Source organism: Opisthorchis viverrini (assembly GCF_000715545.1).
Source record: "Opisthorchis viverrini unplaced genomic scaffold opera_v5_19, whole genome shotgun sequence".
Taxonomy (NCBI): domain Eukaryota; kingdom Metazoa; phylum Platyhelminthes; class Trematoda; order Opisthorchiida; family Opisthorchiidae; genus Opisthorchis; species Opisthorchis viverrini.
This window is the reverse complement of record NW_008751675.1, coordinates 1,876,920-1,891,012: the sequence shown is the minus strand read 5'-3', so window position 1 is coordinate 1,891,012 and position 14,093 is coordinate 1,876,920. Positions and strand designations below refer to the sequence as shown.

Genomic DNA, 14,093 nt, shown 5'->3' with positions numbered 1-14,093 from the left:
ACTAACCCTGGCCTTAGGTGTTTGAGAAATCGAACAGTATTTACAAAGGGAGTGCAAGCTGAAGTTCATCAGATGACTTCAGCTGGCGTTCTCAAATCACTGGTGAACATATCTTCACCATGAAACCGACATGCGGAAACAATGGAGGTGAAAGTTACCAGGCGATGTTATAGGTGTTCCGAAGAATGGTATTGCAGTATTATTACTGAAAAGAGCCGAAGTACATGTGATTATTCGCTCGTACGGTCGATAGAGTATCCCTCCAAAGGACCGATTAAACCGCCTTCTGTAGTCCGTGACAACGGGAGTTACCATTGAAAGGAAGAAGGCCTCTGCTGCGGAGTTATTTATTAGAAAATGCCAACTGACCGGTTACATACCATTGAACAGGGAAGCAAAACTCTCATTTGCATCTTATTCACAAAAACTGGACAACCATCTTCTCCTGAACACATCTTCTCGAACTTTCCTGAATATTCATTGGCCCAAATTGGCTCAAATTCAAGCAAATGTTACAAAGCGACACCACAAATTCCGCAACAGAGACACAGCGAAATTCCACGAACAACGCATACTACTCGCGTGCCTCCCCATCAGTAGTATCACCGTTACACCGTATTTGTACCCAGAAGGATGAGATTAAAATAATCCCGATCTCTATTCAGGACTGGGTAACACCGTTGAACCCAGCCAGAGTGAAGTAACAGTGAATAGCCACTTCGCAAGCCTTAGCGATGTTGACTAACGCTCTGATCATGATGTACAAAGGGCAGGACCGCATGGCGCTTCCCAAACAAAAGATGTACGATTAGGAAAACGGCAAGATTTGATTCCATACTGGAGACCTAGCCTTGTAGAATTGTCCCACACTGAAAACTTAGCCTAGGGTTTCAGGAGTTTAGTGTCGAAGTATGCTTCAAAGCTTTGTTCATAAAAATCACTAAGGATCACCAATATGCGAAAATCGATAACTGGGACTTGCATTCCTATGGCATAGTGTACTGGCCAGGCTGAATGGAAAAGACAATCACCAGAGAAATTAAGGAGCTAGAGAAGTTAAAACGTAATGTACAAGTTGGGAACGACTTCAAAAAAAGGTAGGAAGTGGCTTCAAGCAGTTGACTGTCCCTCGTTAAACGATTGTGCTTGAGATAACAGATTGTGAAGCCGAAGGGACTGATCCCGTTGTACGAAGGCTTCGATAGCTTCTGACAGACCGGTGGTCTGCCGCATGAATCGGAAAATACCAGCCCATGATCTGGAAAGTCGGTGGTCCGTGACGCGATCTTGCGGATAGTTATAGGTGCGAACTTTTTCCGATCGATCAAGGTGACCGATTTGGCAGCGGCGGAGAGACCGCTCGGATTCGGCTTGTGATTTGACCTTTGAATTCACGAGCCTGGTCAAAAGTAGACAAGAAGGGACGGGTGGTTACTGCTTCGGATCATCGAGGTTAGAACGATGCTTAATGATAGGGATTGTGATTCTAAGCTGGGAGGGTACTAGATAATACGGATTCTTTTGAGAGTGCAAAGTTACGCTCAGTGTTTCCCTAGAATCAAACGTTTTCATCGTCTTTGGTATTTGCTTTCCAACGCTTCCCTCCTCGGACGGATCACCCTACAGAAAATTAAAAAAAATCGTTCAGCTGTAGCATCCTTTCGGTGCCTAACTGCCATGCCACACAAAGGAAGCACGAGGGCTGGGATACTGCCAGGCTGCCCAAGCCTAGACAGGGGAAGTCGAGAGGCAGAGGTCGGGTTCGAATCACGGACCTTCCAGTCAGTAAATTCACGTTCTATTCACGTCCATCTCGCCCTCCATCCTACAGATGAGACGACTGTTGTCCTATCTCTACAGATGCTGCTCAGTATTGCCATAAAGAACCAAAATTTAGTTGCCAAAATAACCGGTTACCTTTCACGTAACGTCTCCAAAGCAATCCGTTTGTTCACGTGTTGACTTCGTTCTTGCTGACACGTGACGACAGTGCCAGTGGGGATGTGGGTAAGTCGCACAGCGCTATCAGTACGGTTCACATGTTGACCACCCGCTCCAGAAGCTCGGAAGAACGCCCAACTCAGGTCACGCTCAGGTAGGTCCACAGATATCTGTGTGGGTTGGATGAATCGTGCGAAAAGTGCTGAGCATATATCACAGGTGGGACGAAGAGTCAAAACATAGTTGAGACGAAAACAAATAGAAAAACAAAGGTCTCGAAGATCCATACAGGGAGTACTAGGCATCGAGACCAGGTATGGCAAACGCGGCTCACTGGTTACAACCGACACGCCAGACTGTTCTTATCAGGAAGGCATCACATTACAATCTAATTCCGATTTCTAAGGTTAATTTGTGCGTTGTATGAGGCGAAAACTCGAAAACCACTAGGAACCAAATGACGGGGAGACTTCAGTTCGTCAAATCGGTCTCAGAGACCAATCCATCACATGTTAAACTGTCAATGGGGCTTCGAAACTGTTCTCAGAAAGATCACCTCTGATAGGGTTGACTTGCCAAGCATCCAGACAACCGTGAACAGACTCGATAGTACCATTCGACGAAAACCGCCAATGCCTTATACGTATAAGGAAAAGGTCGTAGCGTTCCACGAGATACGTCTTGGAAGGATATGTCGTCAGTATTGTTGGTTGTGAATGTCATGGTTGGCTGGGATACTGCCATGGTGCCCACACCTAGAGAGCAAGACGATTAGGGTCGACAACCAAAGCCTTCGGCTCAAAAGCCTAACCGCAAGGCAGCGGTGTTTGGCAGGAAATGCGAATGCATTACCATTTCTACGGAACAAGTCGCCACATGTTATAACTCCCTGACTTGGAAGAGGAGTATGAAGGAGATCACGAAACGCTTGGGTGCTGTTGGTGTTACTCTCCTTCCAGGATGGGGACCGTGTGATCCTCACTGCACCTGGTTGGTGACACTACAAGATATGGCTGCCAACCGATGTCAGTGGCTTTCTCGCTGTCAGTCTCTATCCAGATTGCCCATCCAGATTGTCTGGAGGGGTAGGCACCTCGGAATAATTTTGGTAAGCTAGCACCAATTCCCTTCCCCGTCCACCTCTATTCTTTTCTTCACAATAAGGTTTTCAAATAAATCATGGTTGTACGGCAGTGAAACATCGGTGTTGAACACTGATGTCAGGCCGTCGATGATGATGATGATATGTCGTCAATTGGAAGAAACGTAAAGGACGCTCTGCGACTATGCCAAGGTAGGACAAATGGTGAAGTGCTTCGAATTCAACCAAGCCAAGATCAGTGTCAATGTGTCTACATCGCGCCATCCCTGAGAAGTGAAGAAACATATCAGGCCGAAACGGCCACCGAGGATCATCGCAGCCATTTGTGGGATGAAACGTAAGCCACTTGGGATTGTGTCATCTTCAGTCCTAAGAAACTCCAGTAAGAGTGGGACAGATACAATGAAATAAACAACGCATGGCATGTGTACTGACAAAAGCTGTTCCAGTCAAACGAAAGATGATACACACCACGGTGAGTTCTCAGCATGCGGAAGAGATTCGACAGTACGGCTTGAGGACTCCGGACCGTCTTCTTTTTATGTTAGCCTTATTAGCCCTAGTTTCGGATGCGACCGTTATCCATGTCTACCTCAGTTGGACGTGTGCCTCTCTTCCTTCGTTCCGGCTCGCATCATCATCAGCAGCAGCATTGACAGCACGATATGAGTTTTCAACACTGATGCTTCACTCACGTACAACCATAATTTATTTGAATGCCTTATTGTAAAGAAAAGAATAAAGGTGGACAGAGAGGAGCTTGGGCCCACAAGCGGCGGTTATTTCGACTCCATTATGTTATGTACAGTGGCACCCGTTAAGCACATGTCTAAAAAGCCGATGCTTGGTGTATTTTCATAATGTCCTTTTTGACAGTATCGCGTTGAACGGATTATTCCAAGCTTTCTGTTACTCAACATCCAGCAAGGGGAAGTGAGAATCATGGACTTTGGTTTCGTTGACCAGTCCGCCGAACTGGTTACTGACCTTCATTTATTGTACGCATCTTTCTCCGTCCATCGCACGAGGTCAAAGTGATACAGAGCACTGATGGATCATGACAGCGCATGGAAGCTGCTTGGCGGTTTTCTGGGACTGGAAAAGTGCAGACAAGTCAACTGGCAACTCACTTCATCACTAGACGGGATCACAGATACTGCAACAGTGCTTGTGTGAATTTTGCCTTGTTTACTGGTCACCGGAACTCGTTGCACACGATGCACGCCGGCCTCCCAGCGCAACTGTCCGTAGGCACCGAAACGCCTCGCGTCCGTTGCAATCGGATTGGGTTCTCCAACGATCTCCAGACAAGCTTTGGACAGGGGACTTTCCGAACCGGTTGAAATGATATCATCCCCGACCATTGTGAGCTCTTGAACCAGGGCGAAATGCCACCCACGATCCACACACAAAAGTCGATACATCTCCAGTAGCTCACGAGCAAATAAGCCTGCTTCACGACCACCAGCTCCGGCTATGATCTCCAGTGTGACTCCAGAGGAAAAGTACGTTGGGTCTTCTGGAACAATCAAGTCCAGGAGCTGAATGAGAAAAAAGGTTTGGTGTGCACTCATAAGGAAATACGTGCGAAACAACATAAAACTATCCACATGGACTAATCTGTCAGTAAATCCCATAAAAATTAATAAAAAGACTCATCTCTAGAAAAACCGGATATGGATGGAAAAACCAAATCGACGAAGCAGAAAAACTGTCTAATCACCATTCTCACGTGAAATTCACAAACATTCAAGGCGTCAGGAACGTGTTTTCACAAAGAAAAGTGTCTACAATTTAACAAACCAAGCGAACTAGAAAAGGATGAAATCAGCCTGCATAAAGGAGTACAAACTTTTTGTTCCAATGCCTGACGATGAACTGTGCGTTGTTCTTGTTCCACTCGCGCAAGCTCCATCAATTCCTTTTCCTCATCAGCAACGTCACCATCGCCACCGTCATTTAGTATATCTGGAAGAAAAAAAGTGAATTTTAAAGGGGAGACCTCAAGGATGAGGTTGACGGATTTTCCATTAGCAACCATGGTGTAAAGCAGCACCGAGGCGGCACGCACTAAGGAGGCGTTTGACCTTACAGCACAGTTCAAATTATTCGGTTTACGCCAAACTAACCGCCATTAGACTTCAGTCACATTGATAGCCTTGTCTTTGGTGAGTACTGCTGAGCCGAAGAAACGTAGCTTCTGAATCAGGGGCTCTTGAGATCCGAACTCATCACAAAATTCACAGGACATACAATTAACGGCGATCACGTTGTGTATACGTATGCATACACTGAAATCACCTGATAAGCGACGTCTATGAGAGAAAAGTGAAAATGATCCTACATGTAGGATATCTCCTTTACAGGAAATTGTGGTCCCCTCACAAAGGACTATCTTTGAAACCTGGTCAAAATGGGTCTGGTCCTTATGCGGAAGGACATATTGAACCTCTAATTTCCTTTGATATCAGGATGGAGTTGGATGGTCAGTTTTTGAAGAAATCGGTCATTTTCTTTTTTTGGGGGCACGAACATGAGGTTGCTAATTGGAACTAAGACTCCTTTGAGGCCATAATCGACAGCATGACACCAGTGTACAACACCGATGCTTCGCTGCCGTACAACCATGATTTATTTGAAAAACTTATTGAAAAGAAAAGAATAAAGGTGAATGGGGGAGGGATTTAGTGCTAGCTTAACACAATCATTCCGAGGTGCCTACACCTCCAGACATTCACTCAGGCAATCTGGATAGAAACTGACAGCGAGAAAGCCACTGACATCGGTTGGCAGCCATATCTTGTAGTGTCTCCAACCAGGCACAGTGAGGATCACGCGGTCTCCATGCTGGAAGACGAATAGCACCGACAGCACCCAAGCGTTTCGTGATCTCCTTCATACTCCTCTGCTGAGTCAAGGGTTGACCACCTCTCTGTTTACGCCACTCTGAGTTGGGCATGGAAAACAGACAGCACTCTCTTCGGCAAACAATGCTCAGGCATACGCAACACATGTCCCAACCAACTAGCTTCTGCTGCTGGACACATTCTTCAATAAAAGTACCCGTTGCACAGCCGAAAACTCGCTTTCTAACTGCCTCGTTACGGATTCGGCGACATCGACCCACACGAGCTATGGTTCTGAGACAACGAACACCTGAAGACGTCTCAGTTCCGCCGAATGAATAGGCCTAGTCTCACAGCCTAAACAATCAAAATAGGCATTGTATGACCTCTTCTGTGACTTTGGAAGCGATCTGTCATCCATTTTTATTCGTGGTCTCAGCAGTATTGCAAAACGCACAAGCTGGTTAGATGTCCAACCCATTATTTAGTGTCACGAGGGCTAAGAGTACACTAGTCCGTCAGAGCGAAGCGGAACCCAATCGCCACGCCAAGCATGTTTTCCTTTAAAACATTTGGTCTCTTTTGGGAAGCATCAGCAAACTTGTGGAAACTCTTCGATCCTTTTTTACGGTGTGTGTGCTTGCGGTTTCCGCTTTGTCCGTCAATCTAATGACAAGGCTCATGACACCGGACAGAAACGAACATTGTGTGTGTGTTTATTCCAAGTCTACTTAAACTGGTAAGCGAGGAAGTTATGGTAAGTAGGAGCCTCTGCCTTCAGAAAAGTTTTCAACTCATGTCATGCCGTTGTTGTTTTACGTCTGGCGGCAGCACGTCCATGTATACGTGATTCCAGCGAACCGCGTAAAATTATAAATCCAGATGACCTCCTTCCAGCTGAGAGCTAGAAGCGTCAGGAATACAAACTCCATGAATTTACGTCTTTTTTTATCCCCCTTCCCCCGATATACAATGCCGCCATATTTGGAAATTGCGAAAATATTTCATGTGTACGATACCAATGTCCCGCCGCGGGTGACTACCGATCAACCAAAATATGACTAATCACTACCCTACGGGTGCAATCAGTCAAGCTTTACGTAGAGCTCTGACAAGAAAATGAGGGAACCGAGACCTAGTGCCGTTGTTAACAAAGGCGTCAAAATAGTGGTAGGGTAAGAAGCCTACAACCTCAAAGTCTCTCATACCTGAAACCAAACGTGCGGCCTCTGCATCGGTTTCCAAAATCACATCCAGTTCTTCCAGCACATCAACAATTGGCCGAAGTTGATTCCATCGAGAAGCGAGGTCCCTAGAATGTATTGAAATGGTGAGTGAGTTGGGCTTGTGAGCAGACATGTCCGTTGCAGGGAGACTCGACATTCTCTAATCGCAAACGGAATGAGTGGTGTGAGTTAAAGATAGTTAAACAAGGGTTGATAACGAATTCGAAGCCAAGAGTAAAACCATGAGGAACCCTTACTGCACTGATGAACCGCAAGACATTAACTTGCCCCAGCTGCAACTGTTACCGTCAACCAGTGAGAAGGCTTCAATAAGGATTCCCCCCGCAAAAAGTAACTAAGCAGAAAAAATATCACAAACGAGAGACCCATTCGAAGCTTGGTTGAGTAGTTCACCCGTCAACCTCAAGATCCGGAAACCGCTTCTCCCTCTGTGTGTGTGGATTTTTAACCATCCGTAGATTTTCGAATCCGATTGGTGAACTCTAATAACTCGTTGGCCCCTGAAAACAGAGATTCCATGAGCTTCCCGAATCCACGCGAAACCGTTGGTTAACTGATTTGCAACACAGTGACATTATGAAACATTGTCTAACCGGGTAGAGATGAAGGACACTGTCCAGACATGCACATCAGAATAAGCCTTCCGGGTTGCAAATCGACCAAGACACAGTTACACAACCGTCCTTTACCGTGCAAAATGCACCGGACTAGGTTGTTTGGTTCCCGTTGTCTCATGATGTAGGATCGCTCCGCCCACCTAAACCAACAGAGCTGTTCGGTTTTCAACAAGGATAACCACCCATGAGGACGCTGAAGGCTCTTCGACAACCCAAGACCGGTTGAAGTTTTTGCCAAGGTTAGTGCTCCTTCAGCATTATACACTGTGACATCTCGCAAATAGTACCAACTGAAACACGAAGCAGCCTTTGTACACTGCCTTTAGCTGAGGAATATCATAAACGATGTATTCAGATGAGTTTGCAGAAAAAACGAATTGGTGTAAGAATGAACGGATGTCGCGAATTTCAAACAATTTGAGTTCAAGTAGAACGTCAGGTTGACTAAAGGGAAACTCGGAGGCTGTGCCTACCTGATATCGAAGTTTCCCGAGTTCGGTCAAGAACGTTATTCTGACCCGTCTGACTTAACCAGGAAACTTTTCCCAGTTCTTCCGCTACCAAGAATAAATGGTTCAATTGTTCGTAGTTGCCAGATTTGCACAAGTCACGCTCAAATCACGCTCGTTTGAACAGTCGTCCTCCTGTCCTAGTGCCATCATTCTGAAAAGAAGCACTGACTCGAGTTTTGTGCTTATTAGACCTCATCGTTAGTGCATATCCTTGGTTGTCTATCAGTTGCTTTCAGTATTATCAGTGATGTTGTCCTGAATTCCCCCATTGGCTAATCATCACTTCGTTAACTTGTACCTTTGTTACAGCATCGAAGAGCATTTCGCTCGGTGCATTTCACCGAGGAACAGCGCCCAACAGCTCTCCTACCACTGACGGCTGAAAAATTCAATGACAGAAGGGAATAGTTGACAGCTAGGGGCTTTGTCAAATCCAACGTAGATGGCTCAGTGGTTAGAGAGCAAGTCTACTGACCGGAAGGTCCGTGGTTCGAATTCGACTTCCACTGTCTGGGCTTGGGCGACCTGGATTCGAATTCCTGCATGGACACCTTCCAATTGGCTGCTAGCCCCCGTACTGAAATGTGTGTACATGTCATTTGAGAAACAAAAGACGTAAAAGATATTTTTCCATATGACAGTACCAAATGGCGTACGCAGAGTCAAGTAAAAGGTATGAACTAGAAGGAAAGACGTTGCCGCTTATTTTCGGGTCGTGAGGTATGAACTCCCCATGGAAGTGGCATCTCGGAGGGAAGGGTTACTGCATACAGTAAGACGACCGCTCTCTGTTGTGTTTCGAAAGGCTTCTTGGATCGTCACCGCCAGGAATTCTGTCGGGCTCATGAACACTCTTGAGGCGAACCGAAATATAAGTTATGCTATCCTACACTTTACTATACCGGCCAGAGAAGCATAGTCAGTAGTGTTTCGTGTTAACGGAGTGGAGCGCAGGCGGATGAGATCAATACACCTTAGTGTGTTCTTTCGGATGGCAGTGATTGGTTGGTATGAACCTAAGAATTGATGCGAGAACCCTATAGCATGGACGATACAATGACCCGTTAACTGAAGCTCCACAAAAACACAATACGGAATTGTGTAGTTGCTGCAACAAATGTAAGCAAAAAGCAAACGAAAGTCGAAACTCACTTTGCATTGCTTTGCTGGCCTGCTCCATTGGCTATAAGATTAGTCAAGTGTTCATATTCGGCAAATAAATGCTTCTTGTAGGAAAGAAACTTTGGCTCCAATTCTTTGGGGAGCCAGGGGAAAAGCGGGCTCGGAGCAACAGAATGTGTGAACCGCGAAAGTCCTGAAAGGCGTGACCAGTGCTGCTGAGTTCGAATGATGTACCGACCCAGAGAGAATACGGTCATATAAAAAGCTGTGGAAGAAAGCCCGTGTGAACGCTTGGAAAGTGACCCTGCAACTGATGATAACTACTAGAAAACAAACTTTCAAAAATAGTTTATTTCGGTTTATCTACAGTACACAAGCTAGAAAGACAAGTTATTCGGATGGCAGTCCTAGGAGGGCGGAACGTCTCTTTTCATGTATCGATCCACCGAGAGGTTCATCACTTTCAGTCGCTTCGACGGGCTGATCCAACAGATTTTGTTTCTCTGCAATATCGGACAATAGCGATGGTGGCGTCCACAATTGTGCCGAGGGAACCGTGAACAACATGAAATGCTCAACAATAGCTTCCACCTGTCGAACAAAACAACAGCTTATTTCAGCACAGGCATGAACACTACTCACGTTTCGGCGATCCATACTGTTTGATAAGGCTAATTCCTCGATAGTGCTTTGTTTAGTTTGGTACGCTTTAATAAGATTGACAGCCTGTCGCATGGTCAAACGTCCCTTCGGGACTGAATCCGGTACGATAAAACCAAAGTCTATGTGCGGTTCGGGGAAAGGATCTTGACCATAGACTTTCTGAAGAAATCAAAGGAGAATAAAAGTGGAGATACTTACCTGTGGTAGACGACGTTTGGATTCCTTCACATAGTTGATACCTTCAGGAAGTATCCCATCTTTGACCGGGGCAGAGGTTATGTCAAATTTATCTACACGTCTGTCGAGTTCCGGGTTGTGGGAAAATAGGTCCTCTAGTTGTTCGTGACTGAGCTGAACAGAGGGTGTCCCCGGATGTTTGGGGGCAGCAACTGCTCGCTTGGATGACTTTTCAATGTACTTCATGGCTCGATGTTCTACATCGAAATTCCGCACGAAACGCTTCACTGAAGCGAGTGCCTGGCCCATATTTGCTACCAACGCTCAGCCGAAAATGAAGCAGCTTGTTAGGCGCACCAAAACAACATGGTGAGATGCTCGTTATAGGCGAGGGAGAACGGGTTCTGCTGAAAATAACAGAGGTCGAAGTGGAGTGTTAATCCAAAGGCCCTGTGGATCTTGATAGGCGCAAGTAGTTGGTGAATTTTGAAAGCGAAAAACCTAACAAGAAGTGAGAAGCGAAGTCATAAAGTTGGATGCGAGGCGAAGAGACTGACCCACGTTAACAGCGCCCTACGTTCGCCAATAAAAGAGGCTTTAAGAGCTGCATTGCAAGTATATATAACTTACAAGAAGAATCCCCATATCAATAAGAAAGTTCGCAAAATGGAGGTATGGCTCACAGGAGTGTTACACAAGACCACATGGACAACAAAAGCTGAGCCATGGTTGTTTGATCCCACAGATGTACATGTACGAAACAATATTGCTAAATTCGGGGGAGACACCTACCCGCTTAGCTCCAAAAGGATGAAACCGGCAGTGGACTGCCAAAAGGAATCCAACAAGGGTATGAAATAGCGCCGTATCTATGAAACATGCTGCTACACTCTGGACACAGGCACGACCGAAACACTAGCGGTTCTTTGTGCATACAAGAGATATTCATTCGAGAGAAGTTTAATTCCACATAACCAGGTGCTGGTTATCGCAGTTTTGCAGAGGACCTCGGAAAACAAAACTAAATAAATAATCGCTCAGCTATAACACCCTTTCGGTGCCTAGCTGACATGCCACACGAAGGAGGCACGAGGGCTGGGATACTGCCAGGTAGCCCAAGCCTAGACAGGGGAAGTCGAGAGGCAGAGGTAGGTCATCAGTCACACGTTTCTAAAGAGTATCTAAACCCATTACTTCAAGGGCGGAAACTGGCTGTACTTCTAGTCTGACTTCTCCAAAATTTCTGGGAGAATGCCCGGGTTTACCGAGTAAATCAGTTCACTATTTTTTGCTCTCTGATAGAGTTATTACAGCCGATTCCGAATTCCAGGGCGTAGAAGAAGAGTTCGATTGAGTCACAACATCTCTTGGCTTCTTTCTAGGAGAAAGGGATGGGGTTTCGCGCAATGCGCTTATTTGAAAACCAATATAGTTTTGTTGGGAGACCAAACCGAACCAAACTGAATCTCTCCTCTATGGTATTCTTCAACTGAATGTACTGCACACAGGCCGCCTCAAGCTCTAGCTAGTAAGATATCAGAGATATCGCAGTATATTTTCTGTAAAGAACACTACACGTAAGGTTGCCAAACCGGTCGTAGGATGTCGGAGAATTTGCTTTGTGATAGTTGAAAATACACTGCGGTATCTTACTAGCATAAGCCAGTGTGCACTACACTCAGTTGAAGAATATCACAGAAGAGAGGTTCACCTGGGATTCAGTTGACTCTCCCGTTAAAAGCAAATTAGTATGCAAACATGATCTGGGTCCAAGTCGAAAATGAGGTTAACGGAAACTCGTGATGAGCCCCAGGGAAGAAACCGGTCTTGAAGTGTCCACGGATTTTCAGCAGTATCGTGTGGAGGGGTCTGGAATTCGTTCAAGAGGTTCTACCGTCAAAAAGGGGCTGAATATTGCCATTGTGATGGTTTAAGGATCTCTGCGACTCTCTGAGCCATAGTGGACGGCGTCGGCGCGACACTCGCAGTGTCATATGAGGTTCGTCATCAGTTACAGGTTTGGTTAACAGCCTCCTTGCCTTCCATGTTGGAAAGTGCGTAACTCACTCTTCAAAGAATATGATGCACTGGCACGCCTCACCGAACACTGATACTTTGTGGTCAAGTTTTTTTCAGCATAAAGCCTTGCTTCCTGACACTAATCGCTCGCCTGTATAGCTGTGGGCAGCCTAGCAGTATTCCAACCCTCATACAACCATAAATTTCACACCATACCGATCGCCGCGTGGTGTCATCAGCCAATTAGCCTTACATGTTGCATACAGTAGAGTAAGTAAAAACAGCGTACCGCTGACACCTCCCTTCCCTATCTTTCATGTACATTTTCTCTCTCTGCAGTACTGCCCAGTTAATAACACTCTCCTTGTAGGCCCATCCGCTGGAACTAACGACCCTGTAAGTGTTACATTGGTACTGGCCGCAACCCTTGTGCGCCAGCCGGCGCAGACAGCCTCAGGCATTTAGAAACTGGTATTCAAGCCTCGATGGCCTGGCTAGCTGATTTCAGTGCTCGCATTCTAAAGCAAGCGTGAAAAAAAGCTGCTCTTGCTCTCGCACTGGACCCGCTCATTTTAGCAGAGACAGGCCCATCCGCTGGAACTAACGACCCTGTAAGTGTTACATTGGTACTGGCCGCAACCCTTGTGCGCCAGCCGGCGCAGACAGCCTCAGGCATTTAGAAACTGGTATTCAAGCCTCGATGGCCTGGCTAGCTGATTTCAGTGCTCGCATTCTAAAGCAAGCGTGAAAAAAAGCTGCTCTTGCTCTCGCACTGGACCCGCTCATTTTGTGTAGCAGAGACAAAAAATCGAGATCCAAGTACATTCACTGAGCTGACTGCCCCCCATGACCTCAGTGTCCAACACTGAAGCTACGCTGCCGTACTCATGATTGTGCAGAGATCGGCATGGTTCTGATTTAATAGAACAAGGGATTCTTGCTTGACTAAATAACGGCCGATGATCGCCCATGTACGGTTTGTCTGGGGACGTCCGTCACGTGTAAGGTTAATCATTGTATGTATATATTGTGTGCCGAACCCCAACCAACTGCAGCCCTAACACCACCAAACGCAATTTTTAAGACGACCAGACTTAGCGCATGAGACTGGATTAGATGGTCAACATGAATTGGACCCTGTATGCACGGCTGTCACGAACAGACTGGACCTTACCGTGGGATGCGGGTGTGCTCACCTGTACTGTACTAAGGAGTGTCCCCATGACACTCACAGTCTCTCATACCAGATTGGCCAATGGTTAGAGGTCTGACGAACACAGTCTCCTGGTCCTCCAGGTTGGGGGTTGGAACATGTATGGCAACTTGTTCCGTAGAAAAGGCAATGCATTTGCATTTCCCCTCCAAACACCGCTGCCTTGCGGTTAGGCTTTTGAGCCAAAGGCTTTGGTTGAGGACCCTAATCGTCCTCCTGTCTAGGTGTGGGCGCCCTGGCAGTATCCCAGCCCTCGTACAACCATGACCTACACAACTAACAATCGGTCGTCGCGTGGTGCCATCAGCCGGGTCGCCTTACTTGCTGCATACAGCAGGGCGGGTAAGCGAAAACAGGCTACTGCTGACGCCTCCCTTCTTTCTCCTTCACATACTTTTTCTTCCCCCTCTCCCCACCCCATTAATAACTCTCTCCTTGTAGGCCCAGCACTTAGGACTGATGACTCCGTTCTTTTTGCATCGTATTTGCGTGCAGCATCTGCTCGTCAAATGCCGCCGACATTCCCAGGTATCTCCAAATCATTCTTCAAGCCTCGACACCCAGTCTATATGGCCGCCTTCAATGTCCGCACTCTGAAGCAAGCAGGACAACAAGCTGCTCTTGCACTCACACT

General features: G+C 46.5%; 1 protein-coding gene across 1 annotated transcript; it reads right to left on the bottom strand.

Moving 5' to 3' along the window:
• Window positions 1–350: 350 nt before the first annotated feature.
• T265_01765 (hypothetical protein) lies at window positions 351–10,635 on the bottom strand (the record flags this gene model as incomplete). The annotated part of the gene is made up of 7 exons (XM_009165855.1): window positions 351–1,399; window positions 1,918–2,111; window positions 4,174–4,584; window positions 4,896–5,011; window positions 7,098–7,201; window positions 9,418–9,978; window positions 10,030–10,635. 6 exons carry the CDS (start codon window positions 9,642–9,644, stop codon window positions 1,111–1,113), a joined length of 1,341 nt encoding a protein of 446 aa, XP_009164119.1.
• Window positions 10,636–14,093: the final 3,458 nt, after the last annotated feature.